This window comes from Pongo abelii, chromosome 12 (genome assembly GCF_028885655.2).
Source record: "Pongo abelii isolate AG06213 chromosome 12, NHGRI_mPonAbe1-v2.0_pri, whole genome shotgun sequence".
NCBI lineage: Eukaryota > Metazoa > Chordata > Mammalia > Primates > Hominidae > Pongo > Pongo abelii.
In genome coordinates this window covers 74,220,662-74,247,355 of record NC_071997.2, presented here as the reverse complement: position 1 = coordinate 74,247,355, position 26,694 = coordinate 74,220,662, and the positions used below count along the sequence as shown (strand labels likewise).

Sequence of the window (26,694 nt, the reverse complement as noted above, 5' to 3'; positions counted from 1 at the left end):
ATACTGTCAATAATTACATTATTACCAAATGCCACTGAAGAACTCTATGTATTACAATAAATTGTGCAAATACATGACTCAGAAACAAAACAATGCATAACGTATTTTCTATTCAAATGAATGAAAATATATTAAAAAGAAATATATTTCACAGTATCATCTGATTTTAGAGCTGAAAACGTAAAATATTAGTGGCAGGGATAGAATTGGATCTCATTCCTAGTCCAGAGCTCTATTTACTGCTTCACTTAATATGTTTTAAAATGAATTTGAAAATTGTATAATTAAAGAAGCAACTTTCAAATTAAAAAAATTTTTTATAGTTAGACATTAATAGTCTCTGACTATAATCAGTTCTTTGGGTAAACTATACATGCATACATAGATTTTAATATTGTCATCTAGAATATATTTTTTTAATTTAACAGGTATTAAAATTACTCCTCTGTACAGTAGATGGAAAGAAGATAATCACTGGCAAAGTCTAAGATTTTAACTTCACTAAACAAGTCAAACTTTTCAATTTGTTTTTCTGAGAGGGAATTTCAGATAGAGGTATGTAGTCAGAAACATTTTTAGTCACTCTTCAGTGGGGGGAAAGGAAAGGGTGACTATTGGGTGTTCTTTTTATCACTGCATGCGTTTATGTAGGACTTATCAGAAACAGTGGCAAAACATTCACCTAACCATAGTTATTAATACCTATGTGCAAAAAAGAAAATAAAAGATTGAAAAATATGATAATGTATTTTAATTAGGTAAGACCAAACTATAATAGTGAAGTAAAGTTAACTCTCAAAGGGCTATTTCAAATGAAGACCAGTTTATGAAAGATTGGCTTCAGAAATCTAAATGACTTGTCATTACTTACAGCTTCATAGCAATTAATCCCTCAATTGGGGGGTAGGGGGAAATGGCTAGGAGGGTTCAATCTATTTTAATTCTGATTATTTTTCCTCAAAGGGCCTCTTGTGTGTAGCTTATATCATCCAAACACTGTGCCAGAATATCATTTTTTGAAAATTAGAGGATATGAGATTTTTTAAGTGATGGTAATCAGGAATTGCCATAATAGAAAGGAGACTTGTGAACACATCTGTACAAATGGAACCATTCCATTATTAATGGGAGATTTATTACTGAAGAAATCACTACAGAACACTGTGGTAGAGATTGTGTTTTTATTTTAATATGAGAGCCAAGTCTTGCATTAGGACATTGTTGAAGCTTGTGCAGAAAGTAAATGGCACCCATGGGACTGTAGCATTCTGCTAGATTGAAGGGCCTTTAATAATCCAATACGCTAATAGCAGTTAGAGTGTAAGAGCTAATCATGTCTTCTGCTTTTATAATAACTTATACATGGTAACCAAAAGTAGTTACGATGTGTTGGCATCATTGTTCTTAGTAGATGACTTTTTAAATTAAAAACTAAGTTCACTGAGTAACTTTTCAGAGTTTATTTCATGAAAGATAATAAAATAGGATACCTGTTTATAGCAGGTTTAACAGCCACTTACTGCTCTTAGGAGATTATATATCCCTACACAGATGAACATTCAAGTAATGACAGAAATGTAAATACCAGCCTATTGTTTTATAACAATTTTGAATGACTACAAGAATGAGTTTATTTTACGGGTATTTGCTGATGTTTCAATCAATTATTTCAGTGGTTTGTTAATACGTATCAGTTATATTTCATACATTTCCTAGGTTTCATTGTCCATCTTCTTATATAAGGTACTTACAAATATATATTAAATTATGAAATTAGATTACAGCATTTAATAGCTTGATATAAAATGATACAAGGGCCTGAAAATGTGTTTTTAATGTACTTTTTAGGAAAAGCCATCTTATTCTAAATTTTGAAGGCCTCTATTTGGCTCTCCCCCCCAGCCTCTAATACCATTGCCTCACTTTTATATAGATATGGGACCAGAATTTTAGCTTGCTGCTGCTTATATCTAAAACTAATATTTGTAAAATTGTAGAACCCTGTATCCAAAGCAGTAGATATACTTTTATTGTATTTTCATGTGATTGAAAAATCTTCAGAAAGACCCGTTTTTTAATACTGCACACTAGATGGCAGTTTTGTCATATTCTTCCAACTTCAAATGCTGCTAGTGTGTGAGTGGAACAGGAAAGGCCATCAATGTTTAGTCTGCACTCAGAGGGTCTCTGCATGACCAATGCAGACCCTATGGACTTCCTGGAACATATGTTAGTAATTTAGCTGCAGACATTTATTTCTTTGTTTTACTGCTTGGCTCTTTGAGAAAGTGTTGGTGCTGGGTTATGGGTTGTCTGGATCATGTCAGAGGCCATGGGGATCAAGTTCATGTGACAGGCCAGACTAAGGAAAGATGAAGTTGGAGGAGGTGAGGAAACTGACCCTTACTTTCAACAGCAACCAGTCACTGCCTGTCTGTGGACTGGGGCCAAATGCTTGGGCGTTTAAGTTTTATTCCAGCTGAACAAATAAAACACTTTGCCTATTTGGCTTTTTCATATTTCATCAATAGTAGTTCAACCAAAGATTTCTCCATTTCTTAAGGACTTGCTTATCCCTCATCTTTCTCTCTAATGCTTACTCATATAGCCCTGTCCAGACGAAGTGACGTTGAGATCCTCGGCTACTGCATGCTGCGGTGGTTGTGTGGGAAACTTCCCTGGGAACAGAACCTGAAGGACCCTGTGGCTGTGCAGACTGCTAAAACAAAGTACAAATTTTCAAGTATTTCATCGTGTACTGCACCAGGTCTGAAGGAATACATTAAAGGGAGCTAACAACACAGAGAAGATTGGCATTCACACAACATGACAACCAAAGCAAATTTCTTTAGTTTGAAAAATATGTTTTAAAAAAACCAAACAACTAACACATAAAATCCATTAAGGTAACATTGTAAAAAGACATGTACTTGAATTACAGTGCAAAATATAAAGTGAAATATCTGTTCTTTTACATGGTATTTCCAAAGCTTAGATTCTAGGTGGTAGTGTTTTCAAGGAAGAATATTTTCAAATTAGCATTGTACAAGTATGTTGAAGTAGTCTGAGCTTGGTACGATTGATGTTAACTCTGTAAAACAGCACTGTGAAATGGGACAAATAGGGCTTATATTTTTCAAGTGAGAGCAACATACCTCTTATTTCTGTCTTGGAGGAAGTATGTTTTCTTAAGAAACAAGATTTTTACATGAGCTCTTTATATGAGATAATCTTGTAGCCACATAAACATTTTTAATATTCTACATTCAGTTTTTATTACCTGGATTTGGCTAGTATAAAAATTAGGTCAGACTAAGAACAGGGTGTGTTACTGTTTTACAATTCTCTCACTGATCAGGCCTAAGAAAAAGTCAATTGCATAGAGCACAGAATAGCCAGTTTTTCGTTATATACCAAGATATGCTCAACAGTAGTTATCCACAGGTAGCAAAAGCAGCAGCTAAGCTAAGTTTTAAGTAGGACAGTCACAACAGAAGAGTACAAAGCTAGGGGAAAATTAGCTGCTTCATAGAAATCTAACTTTAAATTCAGGGTGGGCATCAGTTCTTAATACTGAGAAAGATTAGCCTGCAGATTCAGAAAAATACATATTACATTTGTAAATACTGACATATATGAAACATTTCTCCACTCAGAATTTTGATCATCCTAGTCCCTTACCCAAAACTAAAACATTTATGTAAGTCTATATTAGAACTAAATCAGTCATTTACTGCAGTGATTGATGTGTCCATATTAACTTTCATGTAACATTTTGAAATATGGGTCAAGTCAAAACACAGTGATGTATAAAGTTTCTGTATTTAATTTTCCAACTAGTTTACCTAATTAGAATAATGTAATAAAGTAATGATGCTATTTTAAAAAACTAACATTTTAATTCTAATGATTGTATATTTGTTTTTTTAATAAGACTAATATGACTTGCTTTAACTTTTTATCAATATGCATATATAGATACATTCACTGTAGGTATCTATAATGAATATACCTACTTATGCATATTTATGTATAATAGGATGTCATGTAAAATTATTATTTTACATGTATAATGCTAATAAATCAAACATAACTTCTATTTACATTTTGGGGACTCTCTTACATATGTTAATATCTTCATTTTGACTTGATTAATAATGTAAACCTATAGACTAGTAAAGCCAATATCATATTATAAGTTTATAATTCAGATAAACCATAGACATTTTCAAACTTGTTATAGTACATAATACATAATCATAATTTATTCAACTGGCTGAGAAGGTATGACACTGAAATTCCCCATAAGGGCGTGATTGTATATTCAACCAAGACACTGTATCTCCCTTATGCCTTTTATTTTCCTGACATAGCGTGCTACTGGATCAATGTGTGTATTGTTGCTACTCTGCCTATGCCAGAGGTGGTAACTCACTCACACATATAAATAATTTTAGTTGAATGTTTTTATAGGTTGTGTATTCCTTACTTGAAATGCTTGGGACCAGAAGTGTTTCAGATTTCAGATTTTTTTAGATTTTGGAATATTTGCATTATACTTACCAGTTGAGCATCCCACAAACCTGTTTAATCATGGGACAGCATAAAATATTGCCCAATGGAGAACAATGCACATATATACTTAGATACAATGTTTGCATGATTTTTTTATTGTTGTTTTTGAGAAAAAAAATAATGGTAAATATTACTACTTCTGTGTTTCTGCATATATAAACTTTTAGTTAAAGCATTTATATTATAATTCCTGTAATTCCATCTTGTTTAGTATTGGGGTCCAGAGAACAATACCCCAAAGTGTGGTGCTTTGGCATGCTGAGACCTTTGAACTGAAAGAGACTGGATGGCCCCAGAAGCCACCTCAGAAGCCAAGTCTCGCTCTGACCTTCTCCTGCCCTCTTGTCTCCCATCCCTTCTCCTCCCAAGAAGAGAGTCATAGAAACCAGAATTCCTCTTCCCCAAGGCGGGTTATAGAAACTAGAACCCCTGTACCCCAAGCAAGGCATTAAACCTAGAAAGGTCACCCTCTCTCTTCTCCCTTTAAAACCCTCATTCCAAAGGGGTCCTGCCCCATCCTCAGGAGGAATAAATGCTACACACATCAAGAATATGGACAGGCCTTGCTGGATCCCCCGCCCCAGTTCAGTACCATTAGAACATACCCCTTTGTCCAGTCACATTCCTAGACAGCTGTCTATTCTTCATCAAACCTAAGCATAAAGATAGACTTCCTTGGGTCTTTGGTCTTCATTTCTCAAGTCGTGTCATATAAAACTTTAATTAAATAAATTTGTTATACTTTCTCCTATTAACCGGTCTTTTGTTACAGGAATGTTGGCTGCAACCCTTATGGTGGGTGAGAAAAGAGATCACACCTTTCTGCCCCTACCTTAGTCTAGGTTATTGATATAAAATTAGTTTGTGGGCATTGAGGGTTCTCCGCTACTTCTGCTTACTTTCCTATCCATTATAGTTGGGTGACAAAAAAAAAGCATTGAAAGTCACAATTTTGGTGACCTACCAACACATAGAGAGTTTTGTTTTCTAGTCAAAATAATCACAGGGTTGAAAACATGTTCATTGTGCATTACCTTATTTTGTTTTAGTCTGTTGGACGAGCTCCCCCAGTCAGTGCTTAAATGGGCTCCTTCTGGAAGCAGTTGCTGTAAGTCAAATAATAACTTCAACCTTCTCGTAAGATTTACAGGTCACCACATTTGTCGTTCTCGTTTAGTAGCTTTTGCTTAACCCACTTGCTCCTATTCCCGTCAGGGTGGGAAGGAGGGAACTCTTCATGTTGCAAATAAGTTGCTAAAGAACACAATGTTTAAATCATCTTTAACATTAGAACACAAAAACCTCAAAAGAAGATATTGAGGTGGAAAATTCTAGGTTCTGCTTAGTGCTTTTTTTTTTTTTTTTTTTTTTTTTTAAGATCTCTATTTTGAGAATCATGCACAGGTTTAATAGTCAACCGTATCTGGTATTTCTAGAGTTAAGACTTCCTGGTTTTGTTCCTCTATATATTGTTGAAAGAAGATAAAGTTGACCTAAGGAAAAACTACTTTTAATCAGTCATTTAAAAAACCAAATCATTAAACACTGAATGCTGTTTAGACCAGAATTATGCTGACTGAACTGCCAGCAAAAAAAAATTTTTATTAGCAAAGGCATATGATTTTGGGATTTGGAGGTATATTTTGTATTTTCATATTTTCAAGTTAGTATACAATGGAATTTTTAATTGACAGTGTTATCAATACATATTGTATAAAATAGCACATCAACTAGTAATTACCCACATTCCTGTCATTTTATGTGCATACACAACATGTTATTCAACACTAATTTAACAATTGAGTTAGACTGTCTTATAAGAAAAAGCCAGTGCCCACTATCAGTCTTGCTTTTTTTTCAGAGACAGATAGAGTGAATCTTGTTTTCTGTTTACACTGGACAATCTCAAAGTAAGCTTTGAGCTGACTTCTGAAAGTAGATATGTACATTGACCTCTCTAGCTAAGGTCTAATAGTATCTGTTTCCATCTGGTTGAGAATTAGAGATTTAAGTCATCTTAAACTTATATTCACAGCCCTTCTTTCACTAGAAACCAAAATTTTCATTTGTGGAGGAAAGGAAAGAATAAGCCAGTTCTACTTCCCCCCTCCATTTGCAAGTCCAATAAGCCTATCCCCACATGAGTCTTTTGTTTTCCCCTTTCTCTAGTACTTTTCTTCTGATTGAGGGAGACACACAGGAGAGATCCTCATTGTGGGAATGGGTTGCAAGATGAAATTTTTTTCATAACTGTCAATAACTTGGTCAAAATGGCAATACTCCTTTTTGGCTAATATTCTTAATGACATTTTTTTTTTTTTTTTTTTTTTTTTGTTTGAGACAGAGTCTCACTCTGTCACCCAGGCTGGAGTGCACTGGCACGATCTCGGCTCAGTGTAACCTCCCCTTGCCGGGTTCAAGCGATTCTTCTGCCTCAGCCTCCCAAGTAGCTGTGACTACAGACACATGCCATGATGCCCATCTAATTTTTGTATTTTTAGTAGAGACAGGGTTTCACCATATTGGCCAGGCCTGGTCTCGAACTCCTGACCTCGTGATCCCCCCCACCTTGGCGTCCCAAAGTGCTGGGATTACAGGTGTGGGCCACCGCGCCTGGCCCTTATTGGCACTTTTACCAAGTCGTATAGTTTATCTTTTAATCAACTGGACAGAAAGAGAGATGGGAAGATGTCATTAATATATATATATATACACACACCTTTCTTGTCAATCCTGCAGAAAAAGGAACTGTTCAGTTTAGGGTAAGAAAGCCCAGATGCCCTGAATTGTACAAGACAAATGCTTGTGGGCAGTGTATATTATGTCATACTCATTGTTAAAGATTTGAGTCAGATGAGTAATCTAGATGGGAGACACGCCTAGTTTTTGTTTCTCAGCACAAACCATTTTATTGAATCCATACTATTATTTACAAAATGCAGATTTCTGTTTCTAAAGCAAAAAGTGTTGAAACTTTAATATTACATGAAGGTCTCAAATTAGGAGGTTGTGCTTAGGAAGAACACAACCATGAAAATGAAGGAACTGATTTACAAAAGTTTATTACTGAAACATTTTATGAAATAAAACAGCCAGAAGTTTGCAGCATACATGTCCAACTAAGCATAATAATAATAGTTTCAAAAGTTTCTATCTCTTGATAGTAATGATACTTAATACTTCACTGGCTTAAAAAGCAGATGATTAAAAAATATCATAATTTCATACTAAAGGCATTTTGCTTTATAGTTCTGGCAATATGCTAGTAAATTTTAAAATGTACTTAATATAATAAATCCAGATCTTGAAAGACTAACATTTAAACCAGTATTACATCATAATAGTCTATGCTTCGGGTTTGTAATAATAAATTTATAATGGAAATGGCTCTTCTTATTTTCTCCCCCTCCTACCTCACTGGTACCTCATTTTTCCAAACCCCAGTCCCATGAAGGCTTTGCAGCACAGCTGCTATCAGTTGATGGAGTGCCAGGAGTTTTCCATTGTCTTGTAACAGTGATTTGTTCCCAACATATTCAACTCTCTTCCTCATTTTGGATATTCTGGTTATTGGAATTGTAATATGTACCAAACTTGGCTTACCAATCTTCAAAGGACCACAAAACAACAATATTTATATTAAAATAGTAGTGAATGTAATTTAATCTTTTTTTTAATCATCCCTTTAGAAATTGGATACCCCCGAGCCCCTGTGAAGGGGCTGCATGAAGCATCAGTTATAAATATGGTGATAAAATAGCAGCACTTGCTAGTTAACAGAGATCTGGTTGACCGAATGCTAGATAACAGAATTTGATAAAAATAAAAGATGAAAAAAACAGGTTGCATAATTGCTACAGTGTCAAGGAAAAAAAGCCCAGAGCCAAGAGTTTACATTTTAATCACGTTAGCTTCATGTTCCCAGGAAATAGCTCTGGACTATATGGTGAAAGTGGTCACTCTTAACTTTAATAGGGGGAAAGCGGGAAAGCGATGATGACTATTCCTTTTGGAATTTTTCTCTATAGGGAGTGAAACCCAGTGCCTCTGCAGTTTTCCTTTCTTTTGAGTGGAGGTAGGCCTAGAGGGGAAATGAAGGATTAGGAAGTCACTCCTGCCAACCCATGAAGTTTCCCAGGTTTTCCCACCATGGATATAAGCAACTAAGTGAGAAAGTAAGAAGTACTTGAGTTTGAGTCAGTAATATATTTTTGAAAGGAAAAGGCATATCTAAACATCTCTGTGAACAAATGAAAATATGCCAGTTTTTAAATAGTATTTGGTATTATCACCACTTCTATTCCAATTTTAGGTTGAACCTCAACATGAAACAGAAATGCAAACTACAAATATTTTAATGCAGTGATGTTTGTAACTGTTGGTTACTAATTCTGTTTGTATTTAAAAGTTGGTAGTTCTTAACCTTTTTGGGGAAAGGGGGTTTAGTATGTAGTTCTAGGGGAACATTTCTTTACACTAGAGAAAAAATAAAAGATGGCAACTCCTCCTCCCGCTGCTCTAAAATAAAAAACACGAGGCTGTGTACCAGGCTAGCTAGGTATGGAAGACATGAGGGAGGTTTCATGCATTCTAAAATCAATCTTAGCTAACAACCTGGAATTCAAGGTCATTTCTAAATATACGGTTATAATCCCAAAATCAAAGCCTTAATTAAAATTTGCAGGTTTTTTTCCTTAGAAATAGGTTTATAATAAGTAACGCTTTAACTGAATTTTTAGAAGTTCAACATAAAGTATGAAGTATGGTCAATAGTATTATTTATGTAGTCCTTAATAGTTGCACCTCATAAATCAAAATCACTATAATTATTACAGTATACTTCCTCTCATAAGATCAGTGAATTGTAAGCGTATCAACAAAAATATGTTAAAAAACATTACTAGTTTGTGTCATCAATTCTGTAGGTCACTATATTTCAGTCATTTTTGAATATCATTTAAAAAGTTATTTTCATTGAATTGTTCATTTTTAGTTTCTTCAGGAGATGTAAATGTGTAAAAGACAAAGATAACAGAAAGATTTTGAGATTACTGGAGTCTTGACAATTCTTGCCAATTGTGAATGACATGTAAAAAATTTAATAATTCACAGGTGAAATAGCCCAGTTTTTGGTATGTGCTCATAGTTTAGCATATGATGAAAAGCCAAACTATCAAGCCCTCAAGAAAATTTTGAACCCTCATGGAATACCTTTAGGACCACTGGACTTTTCCACAAAAGGACAGAGTATAAATGTCCATGCTCCAAACAGTCAAAAAGTAAGTAACATAATCCCTGCTATCCTATGATTACCTTCTATGATACTTTTCTATCGAATGAAGTTGTTTTAGGTCTCAAAATGAGTCTGACAGCTTTCTTCTTCCTTATATTTAACTCCCATTTCCCCTAACTCAGCACCAAGAAAGTGTGTTCCAAGTTCTTTTGACCTGTTGTCTCACAGAGAAAAATAGGATCTGTGGCCTACTATGTAGTATGAAAGAATGCAGTCACTACTTCATAGAGATGTGACTAGGGTAAAGGCTAATCTGATGTTACTCATGAGAAAGCCATCATTTGCTGCTTTTCTCCAGGTTTTCTTTAGATATTGCCCTCTGTTTTTGTCTACCAATTTGGCCATAATTTGGTGATAATAGTCTTCGATTTAACCAGGTTATTTGTATGTGCTGATATTTCAATCCATCGAAACAGTTCTTTACAGAAAATAAAAGAGTTTATGCCAGAGATCCAAGTTAAAAAAAATCATTTTTTAAAAGTTACACCTCTTCTTTTACTCTGCCATCTTCCTAAAGACCAACACCAACTTAAAAAAAAAAAGTTAAGATTTCGAGCATTTTTAAGCGGGTGGTGGAAATCTTAGACTGCCGTTATTAGCAAGATTAGTGGACAGGCAATGCAGCATCCATGTCTTCCTTGACCACTATCCGTATGCAAAAATAAAGTGTGGAGGGCATTTTTTTCCTGATGCATGTACAGTAAGATAGGGTCAGGATGCCATTCATTTTTAATATTTCTTATGAACTTTGGATCATCACACGTGTTCATGAGCCAAGAATGCGGGATGCAAACTAATGTGACTGATAGGCTGCTAGATGAATGGTGAGTCAAGTATCAGTGCACAGATGGTTCTGATTTGCTGAATTTTGTAGTTGCTGCAACTGAAGACATAAAATATCCTTCTAGTCATAAATTAGCTCTTTGGAAGCAAAACCTTGGCACCAGAGCTTTACAACCTTCAATTAGTAGGAAAAGAAGTATTTGAATGACTGTGGTATTGACATCTGTAGGCCTGCATAGTAATCATTCCTAATAGAAGAGAATATCTGTTTGAGGAGGTTTTGCATGGCTAATTAACTACCAGTGAGAATATGTAATTTTTTCATGATCTCCTGATTGTCACCTTTCTCTCATGATACAATTAGATTTTATTGTAGCAAGTGCCTCACAAACCAATTGTCAGCACTATTTACGTATTGCAGAAGGCAGAACAAAAGTTCATGTTTAATAAAAAGCCACTGGATTTTGATCTTGGTAATTACTGAGACTTATTTTAACAGTTTTATTGACTTTTGTGTTTTTATCACTTTTGCAACAAAACAAACAGCCATTTCCTTGACATAGTATTTTCGTTGCAATAATGGTCACCACTTAATCTACGCTAATTTAAGTAGATCTTTCCCTTTTTGTAGTTTTTCAGTTTCATAAACTTAATTGAAATATAAAAGAAGCCATTTTAAAAACCGATAGCTATATCCTCTTATATAAAATTCTGATTATTATCCAGAATTTTCAGTTTCATCAAATTCAAAGGGTGTTTGTTGTGAAACCATTTTTATATGTAGAGAATAGAACATAAAACACTTTTTCCAATGAGCCTCCATCAAGAATATTTTATTCCTTTTGATTATTTTGATTATGAGTAAAAAAAAAAGCACTTAAAAATAATACACGCTTTTAAGACCTACACTAATTTCTGTTAAGAAATGTGATCAGCCTGGATGTATAGACAGTAAGATGATTTGGGGATATATTTTGCAGCAGATCAATATTTATTTATTATAGTATTTTAAGTGCATACATATATTTAATAATGATAGCATAAGATATGGGCTCACCATATGTGGCTAAACTTTAAGTATCTTAATTTTCAAAGTTTACAGATTTTGCAGTGCTACAAAAACCAAACCTGAAAATGTTCAAATGCAAGGTATGACAGTATAAACTATCCTGTTCCCAGTTCCCCTGAGTGATGCACACGTATAGGATGATTTCCACAATAGATTGCTTCCATAACAAAAATCATTCCAAAATGCATATCAATCACATGGCTCCACCTTTCTTTTTAGTCACAGACAGAATCCTCTTATTAGTAACTAAAATCATTTCTTGTTACTTTATAAATGGGTTTATAGTTATATGTAGTTAAGTATTTAGTTATAGAGATATTTAACAGACTAGTGAATGAACTCTAGACTAATACATTTTTTGGAAAAAGATATTTTAAAAGAAGACATTGGACCAGAAAAGGTATACATAAATAAATAAAATGTTACCATCATTCAGTATTCAAGGGAAAAAAGTTGTAACTGTTTACATTTTTAAATGTTATTTTGCTAATAACAAGTGAAACTTATACAGAGGGAAATAACGGTATTTTTAAGAAAAACGTATTTTGATTAGGTATTAGAAGGTAGCACATTACCCTAAGAACCTCACCAAACTTACATCACCTTTTTGCAAAAGAAAAAGCTTTTTTTTTTTCCAATACTGGATTTTACTAGACATTATAAACTGTTCTCTGTAAACCTGGACAGAGAAGTCCTCAAATATTGTTATTGGAGTTAAATTGGAAACGAATTTTTGTCAAGAGAGTAGTGATACTGATATTTTTTCATGAAAAACAAATCTTTTGGGGTATTTGCCTGAATCAAAATGAGGGATGTAAAACTGAAGTCACTTGCTAGTAGTTCTGGGGGCTCCTGAGTTAGCACCGCCAATCAAATTAGAAGACTGTCTCCACAAGACCATCACAGTCTCTTTATGCCACCCACTAGGATTTAATTTCCAAAATTCACTGAAAGAAACAATATTTCAGTAAGAATGCTTATTGAGGTGAGCTACAGCTCTAGAATTCCTAGATGAGAATGTTAAAGCCAAGATGGAAAACAGCATTACTAAAGGCCCCATTACGACCCTTGAATAAGCTACTTTTCAAGAGCCAGAGGATCCTTTTATCCGTTTATCAATGACTCCCACCTTATGATGGTGCTTGAATCATATATACAATATACAGTAATATACTATAATATGTTACTATATTGTAATAGTATAGACACTTGGGCATAATGAGCCCTCCCATCCTTCCTAAATGCTTTACCTAGGCAGAGAAGTAGCTGCAGGTCAGAGCTAAAAGGTTGTTCCTTCATTCACCTTAAATCTGAGGCTCCCATAGCATATCCAGAGTTGAATATATTATTATTGGTAGTAGTAGTATTTGTATAGAATTTAACAGTTTACAAAATTTTTTCCTAAGCTTTAAGTCTCAAAATAATTCTATGAACTTCTCTTTATTTTCTGTATATGAGGATAGTGAAATACAGATTCTTAATTAGAAGCACATTTTTGGTTTATTAATTTTTAGGAGTCCAAAGGTATTCTTGATTTTATAGAACAGTGTGAAGTTCCAATGGAAAATTAAATAAAAACTACCTCATTTTCATACCTACTTTCTTGAAAATGTCACACATTTGTGTAGTATCCTTCTATTATAAGGGATGCCCAGAGTGTTTTCTATATTTACTTTTCTATCTTTGAGAAAAAGTTTCACTGTGTTCACTATCATCCACTTCACTCTGACAATTTTAAAAGTTTCCTTAGAAATAAAATTTTCCATTAATTGGCGATCATTTTGTTTAGTAGCTAGAAGTGCCCATGGCAGTGCAGCCTAACCATTCAGCCAAATAAAAGCAGATCCAGGAGGCATCATCTCTTCCAGGAGCCTTCACAGAGGAGTGAATATATTATACTAAATTTTGCTTATACGTCAGAGGCTCCCAGGGCAAAAACTCTTATACCTAAAATGCCTAGCATATAGGAGGCACTAAAAACTTCAATAATATGTTAGCTAAAAATAAAACTACCAGCAACCTTGCTTCTGGGTATGTATCCAACGGAAATAAAACCAGATGTCAAAGCGGTATCTGCACTCCCATGTTCATTGCAACACTATTCACAATAATCAAGATACGGCACAACCTAAGTGTGTGTCAGTGGGTGAATGGATAAAGTGTGGTCCATAACAACAATATTATTTGTGGTTATAGAACACATTTTCTTTATCTACAAAGTGTATTTTATTCATATATATTGTGTCTGTGTGTGTAGATATGTATATACATATACATGTATATATGCACACATACATATATACACACACACACACACAATGGAATATTATTCAGCCATAAAAAGGAAATCCTGACATTTGCAACATCATCGATGAATCTGGAGGACATTATGCTAAATGAAATAAGCCAGACACGGGATAAATACTGTATGATCTCATTTATAGGTGGAATCTAAAAAAAAAATAATAAACTTATGAAAGCAGAGCGTAGAACAGTATTTGTCGGGATGAGACTTGGGGAAAATGGGGAGATGCTAGTGAAAAGGTACAAACTTTCAGTTATAAGATGAATGAGTTCTGGGGATCTGATGTACAGCATGGTGACTGTAGTTAGTAATACTGTGTTGTATTCTTGAAATCTGCTGAGGGTAGATCTTAAGTATTCTCACACAAAAAAATGGTGACTAACGTGAGGTGATGTGTTAATAACTTGATTGTTGTATTCATTTCGCAATGTATACATGTATCAAAACATCACATTGTATACCTTATATATAATTTTTATTGTCAATTATATCTCAGTAAAGCTGGGAGGGCAAATCTCACCCTTTATAACATGGAACACATTTTCACAATCATTGGTAAGCCAATGTTTTAATAGGATAAAACAGTATGCAAGAACCATGGGATACCCTTTGTTTCACACTAATGGTATCAGGTACATTTATTGCCAAGATGACTTCAGCAGAAAGTGGCTCAGAAGATGGTGACATAAATTTTCCCAGTAGTTTGGGAGGGTTGAGTGGTGAAAATAAAGAATTCCTGCATGACTAAGAAACATTTCCAACTTTCAGGTTACTGAAAGGCAGTGGTTTTGAGCTGGGATCCTGGAGGAGGGTAGAAGAGAGTTGTGTTATGACAATTTAGGCTTAGCCACAAAACACCAGCATATTTTAAAGGGAAGGAGTGAACACACTTGGCGATAAAAGCTAAAAATTGAGAGACTACAAATTAAGGCTCTGCTTGCCCAGCCAATGTAATTGATTCTCTATTTTGGCACTGACTACTCCACTATTTCCCCTTTGTGCTGTTCCTATCTTCTGCCCCCTGTTTAACTCATGAAAAAAAGGTGATGGCACTTTCAGCTGCTATAAACATGAAGCTGCTGAACAAATACTTCATATAAGGACCTTCGCTGTAGCTTTCAATCTTCTAACAGTGTTGTGGGTTCTGCCCTTCTATTTCTGAGTCTACTTCAAGGTTATTGACAGTCAGGCATCCCCCAGATATCACCATGGTGTGAAAAAGAAACCTTAGAGACAGCAAGCTTGTTGTAGAACTTAATCTCTCATACTGGTACATAGTATTCGATGACATGAACTGTTACTCATCTTGCTCAAAGGTTAAACTACCTGCACAAAAATGTAAGCAACATCACAAGCTCCTTTTATATATTCACATTAATTAGGCTCACTTCAATGATAGAAAACTAAGATTTTAATTAATAAGAATTTAAACTACAAAGATATACTGGATACACTCCCAGCAAAGGTTAATAATGAATTCATGTGCAGTTTTAAAATGTGACAATTTTCTCTAAAAATGTTTTCAGTAAGCAAGTTATCTGTAGAGATAATTTCTAAAGAGTACATAACAGTGACACTAATTTTATTTATTTATTTTTTATTATACTTTAAGTTCTAGGGTACATGTGCAAAACCTGCAGGTTTATTACATATGTATACATGTGCCATGTTGGTATGCTGCACCCGTTAACTCTTCATTTACATTAGGTATTTCTCCTAAGGCTATCCCTCTTCCCTTCCCCCACCGCATGACAGGCCCTGGTGTGTGATGTTCCCCAGCCTGTGTCCAAGTGTTCTCTTTGTTCAGTTCCCACATATGAGTGAGAACATGCGGTGTTTGGTTTTCTGTCCTTGCGATAGTTTGCTCAGAGTGATGGTTTCCAGCTTCATCCATGTCCCTACAAAGGACATGAACTCATCCTTTTTTATGGCTGCATAGTATTCCATGGTGTATATGTGCCACATTTTCTTAATCCAGTCTATCATTGATGGACATTTGGATTGGTTCCAAGTCTTTGCTATTGTGAATAGTGCCGTAATAAATATACCTGTGCGTGTAGTGACACTAATTTTAATTGGTTTTGTCCCATTGATGAGAAAGGGTCTGGATCTTGCCAACGACTATAGTTTTTCTATAATGTCCACTTGCTGCTTTCCTCTTTATTTCCTTTTTTAAAGCTTGGCAAGTTTAGAATTTTTAAGAATCTGGACATATATGCATTTTTTAAAGAAATACCAAAAGTTTTCATTATATATTATTACTTACTCTATACCAACAGGTTGATTCACAAAAGGCTGCAACAAAGCAAGTCAACAAGGCACACAATAGGTTAATCGAAAAAAAAGTCCACAGTGAGAGAAGCGCTGAGTCCTGTGCAACATGGAAAGAAGTGCAAAAAGAGGAGAAACTGACTGGATTGATGAACAATGAAGCAGCTCAGGTGAGAGGGTTGTTTGTGTGTGTTTTTTCTAACTTAATGTTACATTAGAATATGCCCTTTGGGAATAAAAACATCTTATTTTCTCCTGAGGACCAAGGTTGTATGGTTTTGTTAAATGAGAAGGGACAGAAAATATCCTAGCCAGCTGATAAAATTAAAGCGGCCAACACCAGTTATCATAGAAACAGAATAGCAGTAAGCACATTTGCGTACAGATCTGATTTCCTTATTCTAAGAATGTAATGAAGTGCACTTAAATTTCTTTTGCCATCTATGATCCATTAGGGACCCAATGTATACTATACTTTTACATTGGTTCCTCAAGTCTCACCCTTATAATCAAATATAAGTGAAGTGTTTCCCTGTCAATGTGGTTGTATTTTAAAATGACGTATTTTTTACCTCACTCAGTCATTTGGGCGGAGAGTGACTCACCTTTAGCAGATGACTCATTCAAGTAACAGCAAAAATCCTCCCTAATCTAACCTTTTTTGACAACAAGGAGAAGCATACAATGCATTTATTATCTGCAGTGAAAAAATATTTAATTTTGTCAAGATGACCAACATTTTATATGATTTATACACCATCATTTCCCCTAAATGATTGGAGGTAGTTTACAGTATGAAACAGGATAATTTAATACCCCACCTTGTATACCCTACCCCAAGAAAAATTGATATATCAGGCAGCTGGGATGGTAATCACTAAACTGAGCACTGAATTTGGCTCTAAACTTCTTGACAGCCGAGGCAAAAATTAGAAGCATAGTACTTATGCATTCTTCAGCCAGCCAGCAAGCCTACAAGTTTATCCAGAGACAGAAATGCTTTTTTTAGTACTAATAGCAATCTTTTACATTCTTTTGAGTATAAAATAGTGGCATTATTTGTTGTTTCATTTTAAATTTATGTAAGGAACTACTTCACTTAGGCATATTTTGGTTCCTATTTGTAAAATTAAAGACAAATCGTGCTTGGTGACAAAACTTAGAGATTCTAAAAATCTCCAGTTGAGAGATTCTTTTTCAACCCTTACTTAAGTCCACCAAAATCACCTGGTGTACAGGGATAGGGAGGCACTGTGAAAATACTGATGCAAAGAAATTGATTCCTTTTTGGCTGTGGTGGCAATGAGATATGTATATATAGATTTTATCACTTTAGAAAGTCTTGGTTCTTTTCCACAGTCAGTCCTCTTCCCCCAGGGAATGTTCTGCCATTTTGATTCTCATCACTAGATTAGATTTGCCTCTTCTAGAATTTCATAAACATGCAGTCATATAGTATGCATTCATTGGGCCTGGCTTCTTTTCACTCAGTGTTTTTTTGAGATTTATCCATGTTCATGCATGTATTAGTAATTTGTGTTTTCCATTGCTGAATAGTACTCCATTGTATAACTATATCATAGTTCACATGTCCATTGTATAACTATATCATAGTTCACATGTCCATTGTATAACTACATCATAATTCACAAGTCCATTCTCCTATTGATGGACATTTGGGCTACTACTCATTTCTGGCCACCATGAATATAGTTGCTACGAACATTCTGGCACAAATCCTTCAATGGACGTGTTTCATTTCTCCTGAGATGTAGAATTGCTGGGTCGTAGGGCAGGTGTATGTTCAATTTTATAAAGAGCTGACAAATAGTTCTTTAAAGTACCATTCTATACTCCCACCAGTAATGTACAAGAGTTCTGGCCATTCCATGTCCTCCCCAATATTTGGTATTGTCACTCTTTTTAATTTTAGCCATTCTAACATGTGTATTAGTGTATTATTGTGTTTCCAATTATTCACCTGATGTCTAATTAAGTTTGAACACTTTCACATGTTTTTACTGACCATTCACATATCTATTCTTATAAAGTTTCTTTTTCGAGTGTTCTAATTTTTATTTGGATATTTGTCTTTTTATTGTTAAGCCACAGGAGTCCTTATCAGATATCTGTATTATGGATATCCTCTCCTAGCACGTGGCCTGCCTAATCATTTAATTCATAGTATCTTAGGATGTGCAGAAGCTTTTTATATTATTTGTTTTTTATTTGAAGTCCAATTTATCAATATTTTCTTTAATTTTTTGTTTGTTTGTTTTTCTGTAAAGATACCTAAGAAACCTTTGCCTACCTCAAGGTCACAAAGTTATTTTGCTATATATTTTTATACAAGGCTCATGGTTTTAGCTTTCATTGTTGGTTCTATGAGCCATCTCAAATCAATTCATGTGTATTGTGTGAGGTGGAGGTTGAGGTTCTCTTTTTCATATAGTTTGCACCATCATTTATTGAAAAGATGTTCCTAATGAATTTCTTTGGAGCCCTTTTCAAAAGTCAGCTAACCGTGTAAGTGTGGGCCTATTTCTGGGCTCTATTTTCTTCTATTCTATTTGTCTCTCCTTAACACCAACACCACACTGCATCAATTACAGTCGCTTTACAGCAAGTTCTGAAATTAGAATAGTTCTTTAATCCTTTTATTTTCTTTCAAAAATGTATTGGCCATTTTAGGTCCTAGTCTCCTCCATAAAATTTAAGAAGCAGCTTGTTAGTTTCCACCAAAAAATGCACAATGGGATTTTGATTGGGAGTACATTAAGTCTAAAGATGAGTTTGTGGAGAACTGGCATCCCAACAATGTCGACTCCTCCAGTGCATAAACCTGGTACTTCTCTGCATTTACGTGGAACTTCTCTGCATTTATGTGGACTTTCTTTAACTTCTCTCAACAGTGTTTTGTAGTTTTTAGTGTAGATGTCTATACATCTTCCATTAAAATTATCTCTAAATATTTTTGATCCCATTTTAAGTAGTAATTTTCAAAATTTCATATTCCAGTTATTTGTTGCTGGTATATAGAAATAGAATTTATTTTCTATTTCTATATCAATTATATTTCATATATAATATAATCGTGTCTTGTGATCTTTCTAAATGTACTTATTAGTTCCAGTAGGTTTTATTATTTTTTAAATAGATTCTTAGGACTTTCTACATAGTTAATGATGTCTATGAATAGAGACAGTTTACCTCTTCCTTTCCAATATATGCCTTTTATTTATTTTTTATCGTTGTCTTATTACATCTGCTAGCAGCTCTAGTATTACGTTGAATAGAAGTCGTGACAGTGGCCATCCTTGCTTTGTTCCTGATCTTAGGGGGAATGCATTCATTCTTTCACCATTAAGTTAGCTGTTGATTTTTTCTAAATGCCCTTTATCAGGCTGAGGAAATTTCACCGTATTTGTTGAAAAATAAATGTAAATAATGAATATTAAATACTGTTTTGAGATCTCTTGAGATGATCATATGATTTTTTCCCTTTACTAGTACGATGAATTACATTGATTTTTAAATGTTAAATCAACCTTTTATTTCTGGGATAAACCCCCAGTTAGGCATGATGTGTTTTCCTGCTGAATTCTGTTTGCTGAATTCCAACTCAATTCCTGCTGAATTTCAGTTCCATGGAAGGTTTTTATACCTAGACTGATGAGAGATACTGATCTGTAATTTTCTTTTTCTTTTCTTTTTTTTTTTTGCAAAGTGAAAGCAAGTTTATTAAGAAAGTAAAGGAATAAAAGGATGTCTGCTTCATAGAGCAGCTGTAATTTTCTTTTCTCATAATATCCTTGTATGGTTTTGTTTTCAGGGTCATTATGAATTATACCAGTTGGAAGTGTTGCCCTCTGTTTTCAGAAAATGTTTTTGTAAGATTTGCCTTTCTTAAATGTTGGATAGAACTTAGCAAGAAAACCATCACGGCTGATAATTTGTTGTAGGAAATTTTTTAACTGCATATTTACTTTCTATAATATATAGAGTGATCATTAGATTTTTTTTCTTGTGTCAGTTTTATATTTGTATTTTTCAAAGAATTTGTCCATCTCATCTAAGTTTTCAAATTTATCAGCACTAAGTTAGGATATTCTTTATTATCCCTTTACCATCACCAATATCTATATTGATGTCCCCTCTTTCAGTCCTGATAATGGTAACTTTTGGTTTCTTTCTTTTTTTCTTAATAGTCTAGCTAAGGGCTTATCATTTTCATTGATCTTCTCAAGATCAGCTTTGGTTTTATTTATTTATTTATTTATTTTTTTCAAAGACCAACTTTGGTTTTGTTGATTTTTTTAAAAAACCTACCATTGATATGTTTTCTATTTCACTAATTCTTTATCATTTCCTTGATTCTACTTATTTCGTGTTTAATTTATTCTTTCAAGCTTCATAAGGTGAAAGTTTAAATCACTAATTTTTTCCTTCGTTTTTTTTTTTACCATATATAGTTAAACCTATAAATATGTAAGCTGTGCTTTGGCTGTCTATTTCACAAATTTTGATATGTTGTGTTTTCATTATTATTCAGTTCAATATATTTTCTAATGTCCCTTGATTTATTTGACCCATGGATTATTTATTAGTATGTTATTTAATTCCTAAGTATCTTTAAGGTTTACTGGGTATCTTTTTTGTTATTGATTTCTAATTTAATTTTATTGTCATCAGAACACATCCTGTATTATTGCAATCTTTTAAAATTCACTGAAACTTATTTTGTCACCCAGGAAAAGGCCTAGTTTAGTGAATGTTCCTTGTATACTTATGAAGTTTGGGGTTAAGTTGTTTAATAGTGTTCAAATCTTATATATTTACTGTTTGATTTTGTCCTCTTGTTTTATCATTTAATGACAAAGGAATGTTACAATCGCCAACTGTAATTGTGCATTTATCCATTTGTCTCTTCTATACATTTTTGCTTCATAGATTTTGATGCTGTTACTAGGTATATGCAGATTTAGTAGTTATATGTTCTTGGTTAACTGTCCTGTTCATCATTCTGAAATATCTTCCTTTATATCTGTTAAATACTCTCTCTTGAATTCTATTTCATCTGACTTTTAACAATTCCAGCCTTCCTATGATTAGTATTTATACATTGTATCCATTTCCATCCTTTGTTTAATCCATCTGTGTCTTTTTGTCTGTGGCTTTTGTAACCAGCATATAGTTGAGTCTTGCTATTTTATAAAATCTGGCAAACACTATCTTTTATTTGCTCCATTTCTATTTCATGTAACTATATTTGCTCCATTTCCATTTGAGGAAACTATTGATATAGCTGGGTTTAATCTACCATTATGCAATTTGCTTTCTTTTTGCCCCATTTGTTCTTTGTCCCTTTTCACCTCCCTCTTGCTTTATTTTGGACTAATTGAGAATTTTTTTTAAACTATGCTTCTATGCTTGTTCTTTTTTGTTTGTTTGTTTGTTTGTTTGTTTTTGGTGGTCACTCTAGAGCAAGGGGTCAGTCAGCTCCATAGCCTATGGGCCAAATTCAGCCAACCACCTATTTTTGTAAACAGTTTTATTGGAACATAGCCATACTCATTCACTTACATATTGTATTTGATTGCTTTTGTTCCATAGTGGCAGAGCTAACTGCAACAGAGACTGTATGGTCAAAAAAGCCTAAAATATTTACTCTCAGGCATTTTACAAAACTAGTTTGCAAATCTCTGCTCAGAACAATCCTGCCTAACAGAAATATAATGCAAGCCACATATGTAATTTAAAAAATTCTACTAACCACATTTCAAAAAGTAAAAAGAAACAAGTAGAATCTATTTTAATAACATCCTCTGATTAAACCAGTATCCACAATGGTATAATCAGAATAATATTACTGAGATATTTTACATCTTTTTCTATAAAGTCTTCAAAATTTGGTGTCTATTTTATAGTAATAGCACATCTCAATTATAACTAGCCATATTTCAAGTGCTCAAGTCATATTAGACAGCATGGCTCTAGAAATTACCATGTGCACATTTAACTGATCATATTACACTCTATCTTGACTTAATGTGTAAGAACCTTACAAATATATACTTCCCTTTATCCCTCATCCTTTGTGCTATTGTTGTTATACGTTTTGCTTTTACATATGTAATATATTTCAGAATGCATTGTTATTGTTGCTTTAAGGAGCCATTTTTCATTTTAAAAAAATTAAGAAAGGAAAAAAAAAAAGTCAACATATCCCAATATTTACAGTTACTGAAATTCTTTATTCCTTCAATAAATCTTAGTTTGGTATCATTTCTCTTCAGCCTGAACAAATTCCTTTAACATTTATTGTAGTATATATTTCCTGGAATCTAATTCTGTCACTTCTTGTCTGTCTGAAAATATTTGTATTTCACCTTCACTTTTTCTTTGTACTGGTGGATTTATATTTTATTTCTGCATTTCTTTTTTTAACAGTTTATTCTGAAGTAATTGTAGACTCCGAAATTGCAAAAATACATACAGCCTCCATATACCCTTACCTACCCTTTCACCCAACTCCTGCAAATGAAAACATTTTACATAACCATAATATAATTTTACAAAGCAGGAAATTGACATTCATATACTACCATAAAATACAGACCTTATTAGGATATCACCAATTTTGACACGTACTCATGCATGTCTGTGTTCCTTATTTTATTACATGTATGGAGTAACCACCACAATTATCCTACAGACCTGTTCCATGACCACGTAGGAATTGCTCATGCTGTAGTGACACCCTCTTCCGAATCCTAATCCTCAGAAAGCAGTGGGTTTATTCTGCATCACTATAATTTTATCATTTTGAGTGTATCTTTTAATTAAAATCTTATGATACATAACTTGTTGAGAATGGCTTTGTTTCATTCGTCATCATGCTCTTGAGATCTATCCAAGTTTTGTGTACATGAGCACTTCATTCCTTTTTATTGCTCAGTAGTGATCTGAAGTATGGATATACCATTGAAGAACATTTGGTTCCTTTCCAGTTTTTGGCCATTCACTATTTAGTAGGTTAGCTGTAGACATTTTTATAGATGTTCTCTATAAAGTTGAGGACGCTCCCCTCCATTTCTAATGTACTAAGAGTTTTCATCATGAATAGGTGCTGAATATTGTCAAATGCATTTTCTGTATCAATTAATATGATCATGTGATTTTTCTTCTTTAGACTGTTACCATGGTGGATGACACTGGTTTGTGGTTGAATATTGAATTAGTCTTCCATTCCTTGAATCAACCCCACTTTGTCATTGTATATTATTATTTTTATATGTTGCTGGATTTAAGTTGCTAGTATTTTAATGAGGAGTTTTACATCTGTGTTCATGAGAGCTGATGTCTGTTGTTATCTTTTTATTCTACTGTTTTTGTTGGTTTTGGTATCAGGGTAATGGTGACCTTATGAGTTGAGAAGCCTTACTCCTCTTCTTAATTTCTGGAAGAAAATGTATAGAATTGATCTTGTATCTTTTTCGCATGTTTTGCAGAATTCTCTAGTGAAACCATCTGGGTCTGGAGATTTCCTTTTTAGCCATGAATTCAATTTCTTTAGTAAGACTATTCAGATATTTATTTCAAGAGTAGGCAAACTTTTCTGTAAAGAGCCAGATGGTAAAAAATTTAGGTTTTGCAGGTCATATGGACTCTTGTCACAACTATTTATCTCTTGCATTTTTATTATTTCATCTTGAGTTAGTTTTGGTAATTTGTGATTTTTCCAGAAATTGGTCCATTTCATCTGAGCTATCAAATTTTTGTTGGTATAATTATTCATAGTATTCCTTTATTCAAATCCCTTAAATGCCTGTGGGGTCTGTAGTGATATTTGTTTCTTCCCAGATACTGGTAGTTTGTGTTTTCTTTCTCTGTTAGTCTTGCTAGTTTGTCATTCTTATTGGTCATGTCTCAGAACCAGCTTTTGATTGATCATTCTGTATTTTTTAATTGCCAATGTTATTGATTTCTGCTCTAATTTCTATTTCTGCTTGCTTTGGATTTCTTTTAATTTTTTTAATTCTTTTTTTGACAAATATAATTGTATATATCGTATCTATGGGGTACAATGTGATGCTTTGATATATGTCTACATTGTGGGATGTTTAACTCACACTAATTAACAAATCCATCATGTCACATACTTGTCATTTCTTTTTATAATTTCTTGGAGTGCAAACAGATTATTAAATTGGGACTTTTTGTCTTTTCTAATACAAGTATTTAGTATTATAAATTTCCCTTCTAGTATGATATTAGCTATGTCCCATGTTTTGACATGTTGTATTTTCATTTCCATTCAGTTCAATGTATTTTTTAATTTTCCTGGGGTCTCTTTGACCCATTTAAAGGGGTCTTTAAATTTTAAAGCATTTGGAGATTTTCCTATTATTTCTTTCCTTCAGCTTGATCTTGGTGTATTTTCTTCCCTTTTTTCCAGTTTAGGTAGAAGCTTAGGCTATTGATTTGAACCCACTATTTTTTCTAATGTAAGTATTCCATGCTATAAATGTCCTGCTAAACTCTGTTTGTACTGCATCCTGTAAATATTTATACATTTCAGTTTTGTTCAGTTCAAAATATTTTATATTTCTTCTTGAGACTTTTAATACCTTATTTAGAAATGTGTTAATTTCCAAGTATCTGAAGATTTTTTTTTTCAGTTATTGATTTCTAGTTTAATTATATTATGGTCTAACAATATAAATTTGTTAGGGTTTGTTTTATGGATAGGATATGACGGTCTGCCTGGTGGAATGTTCCAGTTGCAGTTGAAAAGAACATGTATTTTCCTGTTTGGGGGTGAAGTAGTCTATAAATATCAGCTAGATCCCATTGTCTTGTGATGTTACTAATTTATTTTATATTCCTGCTGATTTTCACTCTAGTAGTTATATCAATTACACAGAACAGAGCTTTCTAGTTAGGGAGATGTGCGATGCCAACTCTTTGCTGTTTAATGCACAGCAGGCACGGTCAAAAGGGCAAGTGCCTCTCCAGTTCCTGAGGCCGGCGTGGAGGGTTGCTGTTGCTCTGATGTTTGCTCAATGCAAGGTGGAGAAGGTTGGTAGGACTCTACTACGGTCTCTACAGTGTCTGGTGGGGAGGAAGACAGGCACCACATCTGCTTGTGTTAGTGCAGGGAGGAACAGGCTATATCGCTCTGCCTTACAGTTACGGTAGTCTCCTGGTGGGAAGGAAGGGGGACCACCTCAGTAGTACAGGCTGGGAAAGGTTGTCAGAGCTCTGTCTCACAATCTCCCTAACACCCAGTGGGATAGGGTATCACCTTGTTAGTGTGAGGACAGTCAACAGGGCTCTGCCCGTCTCCACAGTGCTTGTTGGGGGAAGGGTAGGTGTGCTCCCTGGTTAGTGTAGGGTGATGATACTCAACAGGACTGTACCCTCCCTCTTCACCCCGCCCTTGCCACCTTCCCACCACCCCCACCATCCCCCCCCCCCCCCGCCCCATTTCCACAGCACCTGGAGAGAAGTAAGGTGCACTTCTTTCATGGTGTTCACCTAGGGTACAGCAGGTATAAAAGGATTCTGTCCTGTAGACCTGTCCTCCCCCAGGGCTATTGGTTAGAGCATGTGTTTCATGTTTTGTTTTGTTTTTTTCCAGTCTGTGCATATTGCTGTTTCCAGACTGCAGGCTCTTTTATGGCCCAGGCTGGGGTAATAGGAGGTACTAAAGTACATGGCGGGTGGAGACTCAAGGGAGGGTCATTTTTAGAATTTTCATAGTGTTTTGATAGGTGCTTTTTGTCCACTCTTTAATTAATAGAATAAGGTGGGATGCTTACTCTTTCTTATCTATAACTGGATGCCCCTCACTTTGATTTTGAAAGCTTCATTGAATATGGAATCTTTTCTTTTAGAACTTTAAAAAGGATGTTTCCATCTTCATAGGTCTGTTTTTTTTCTGCTAAGAAGTTAGCAGTTATTCTTATTGGCCCATTTATAATGTATTTGTTTTCTGTGGCATTCAAGATTTGCTTGTTATTTTTGGCTTTGTAAGGATGGCTGTCTTTTGTTTATTGTGCTTTGTGTTTGTAGAGCTACTTTTATCTATGGGTTGATATTTGTCTTCAAATTGGAAAGGTTTTGTATGATTTCATCGATTTCTTTCCTGCCTTAATCCCTTTGTTTATCTGAGTTCCAAATACATGCATGTTAGAATACTTCACCTTTTTCATAGGCAGCTAAATAACTATTTTTTAAAATCAGTCTTTTATGTTGCTGTACCTCAGGTTGGGTGTTTGTTTTTTTTTGTTTTTTTGTTTTTGCCTGACCTCTAGTTGATTGTCAAATCAGCTGTTAAACCTAGCCAATGAATTTTTCATGTTATACCTTGTATTTTTCAGTTCCACAAGTATA

At 34.2% G+C, this 26,694-nt stretch overlaps 1 protein-coding gene across 11 annotated transcripts in view; it reads left to right on the top strand.

The window, feature by feature from the left end:
* The window catches only part of VRK2 (VRK serine/threonine kinase 2), a 112,395-nt gene that overhangs the window by 82,578 nt on the left and 3,123 nt on the right, over window positions 1-26,694 (top strand). For 5 of the 11 annotated variants that reach the window (XM_024242223.3, XM_024242225.2, XM_024242226.2 and 2 more), the window contains 4 exons: window positions 2,609-2,729; window positions 5,625-5,683; window positions 9,688-9,854; window positions 16,305-16,466. In XM_024242223.3, the coding sequence (XP_024097991.2) occupies window positions 2,609-2,729; window positions 5,625-5,683; window positions 9,688-9,854; window positions 16,305-16,466 (509 nt within the window). Of the gene's footprint in view, window positions 1-2,608; window positions 2,730-5,624; window positions 5,684-9,687; window positions 9,855-16,304; window positions 16,467-24,754; window positions 24,804-26,694 lie in introns of all 11 variants that reach the window. The other 6 variants (XM_054548156.2, XM_063713667.1, XM_063713668.1 and 3 more) reach the window with 3 other exon arrangements.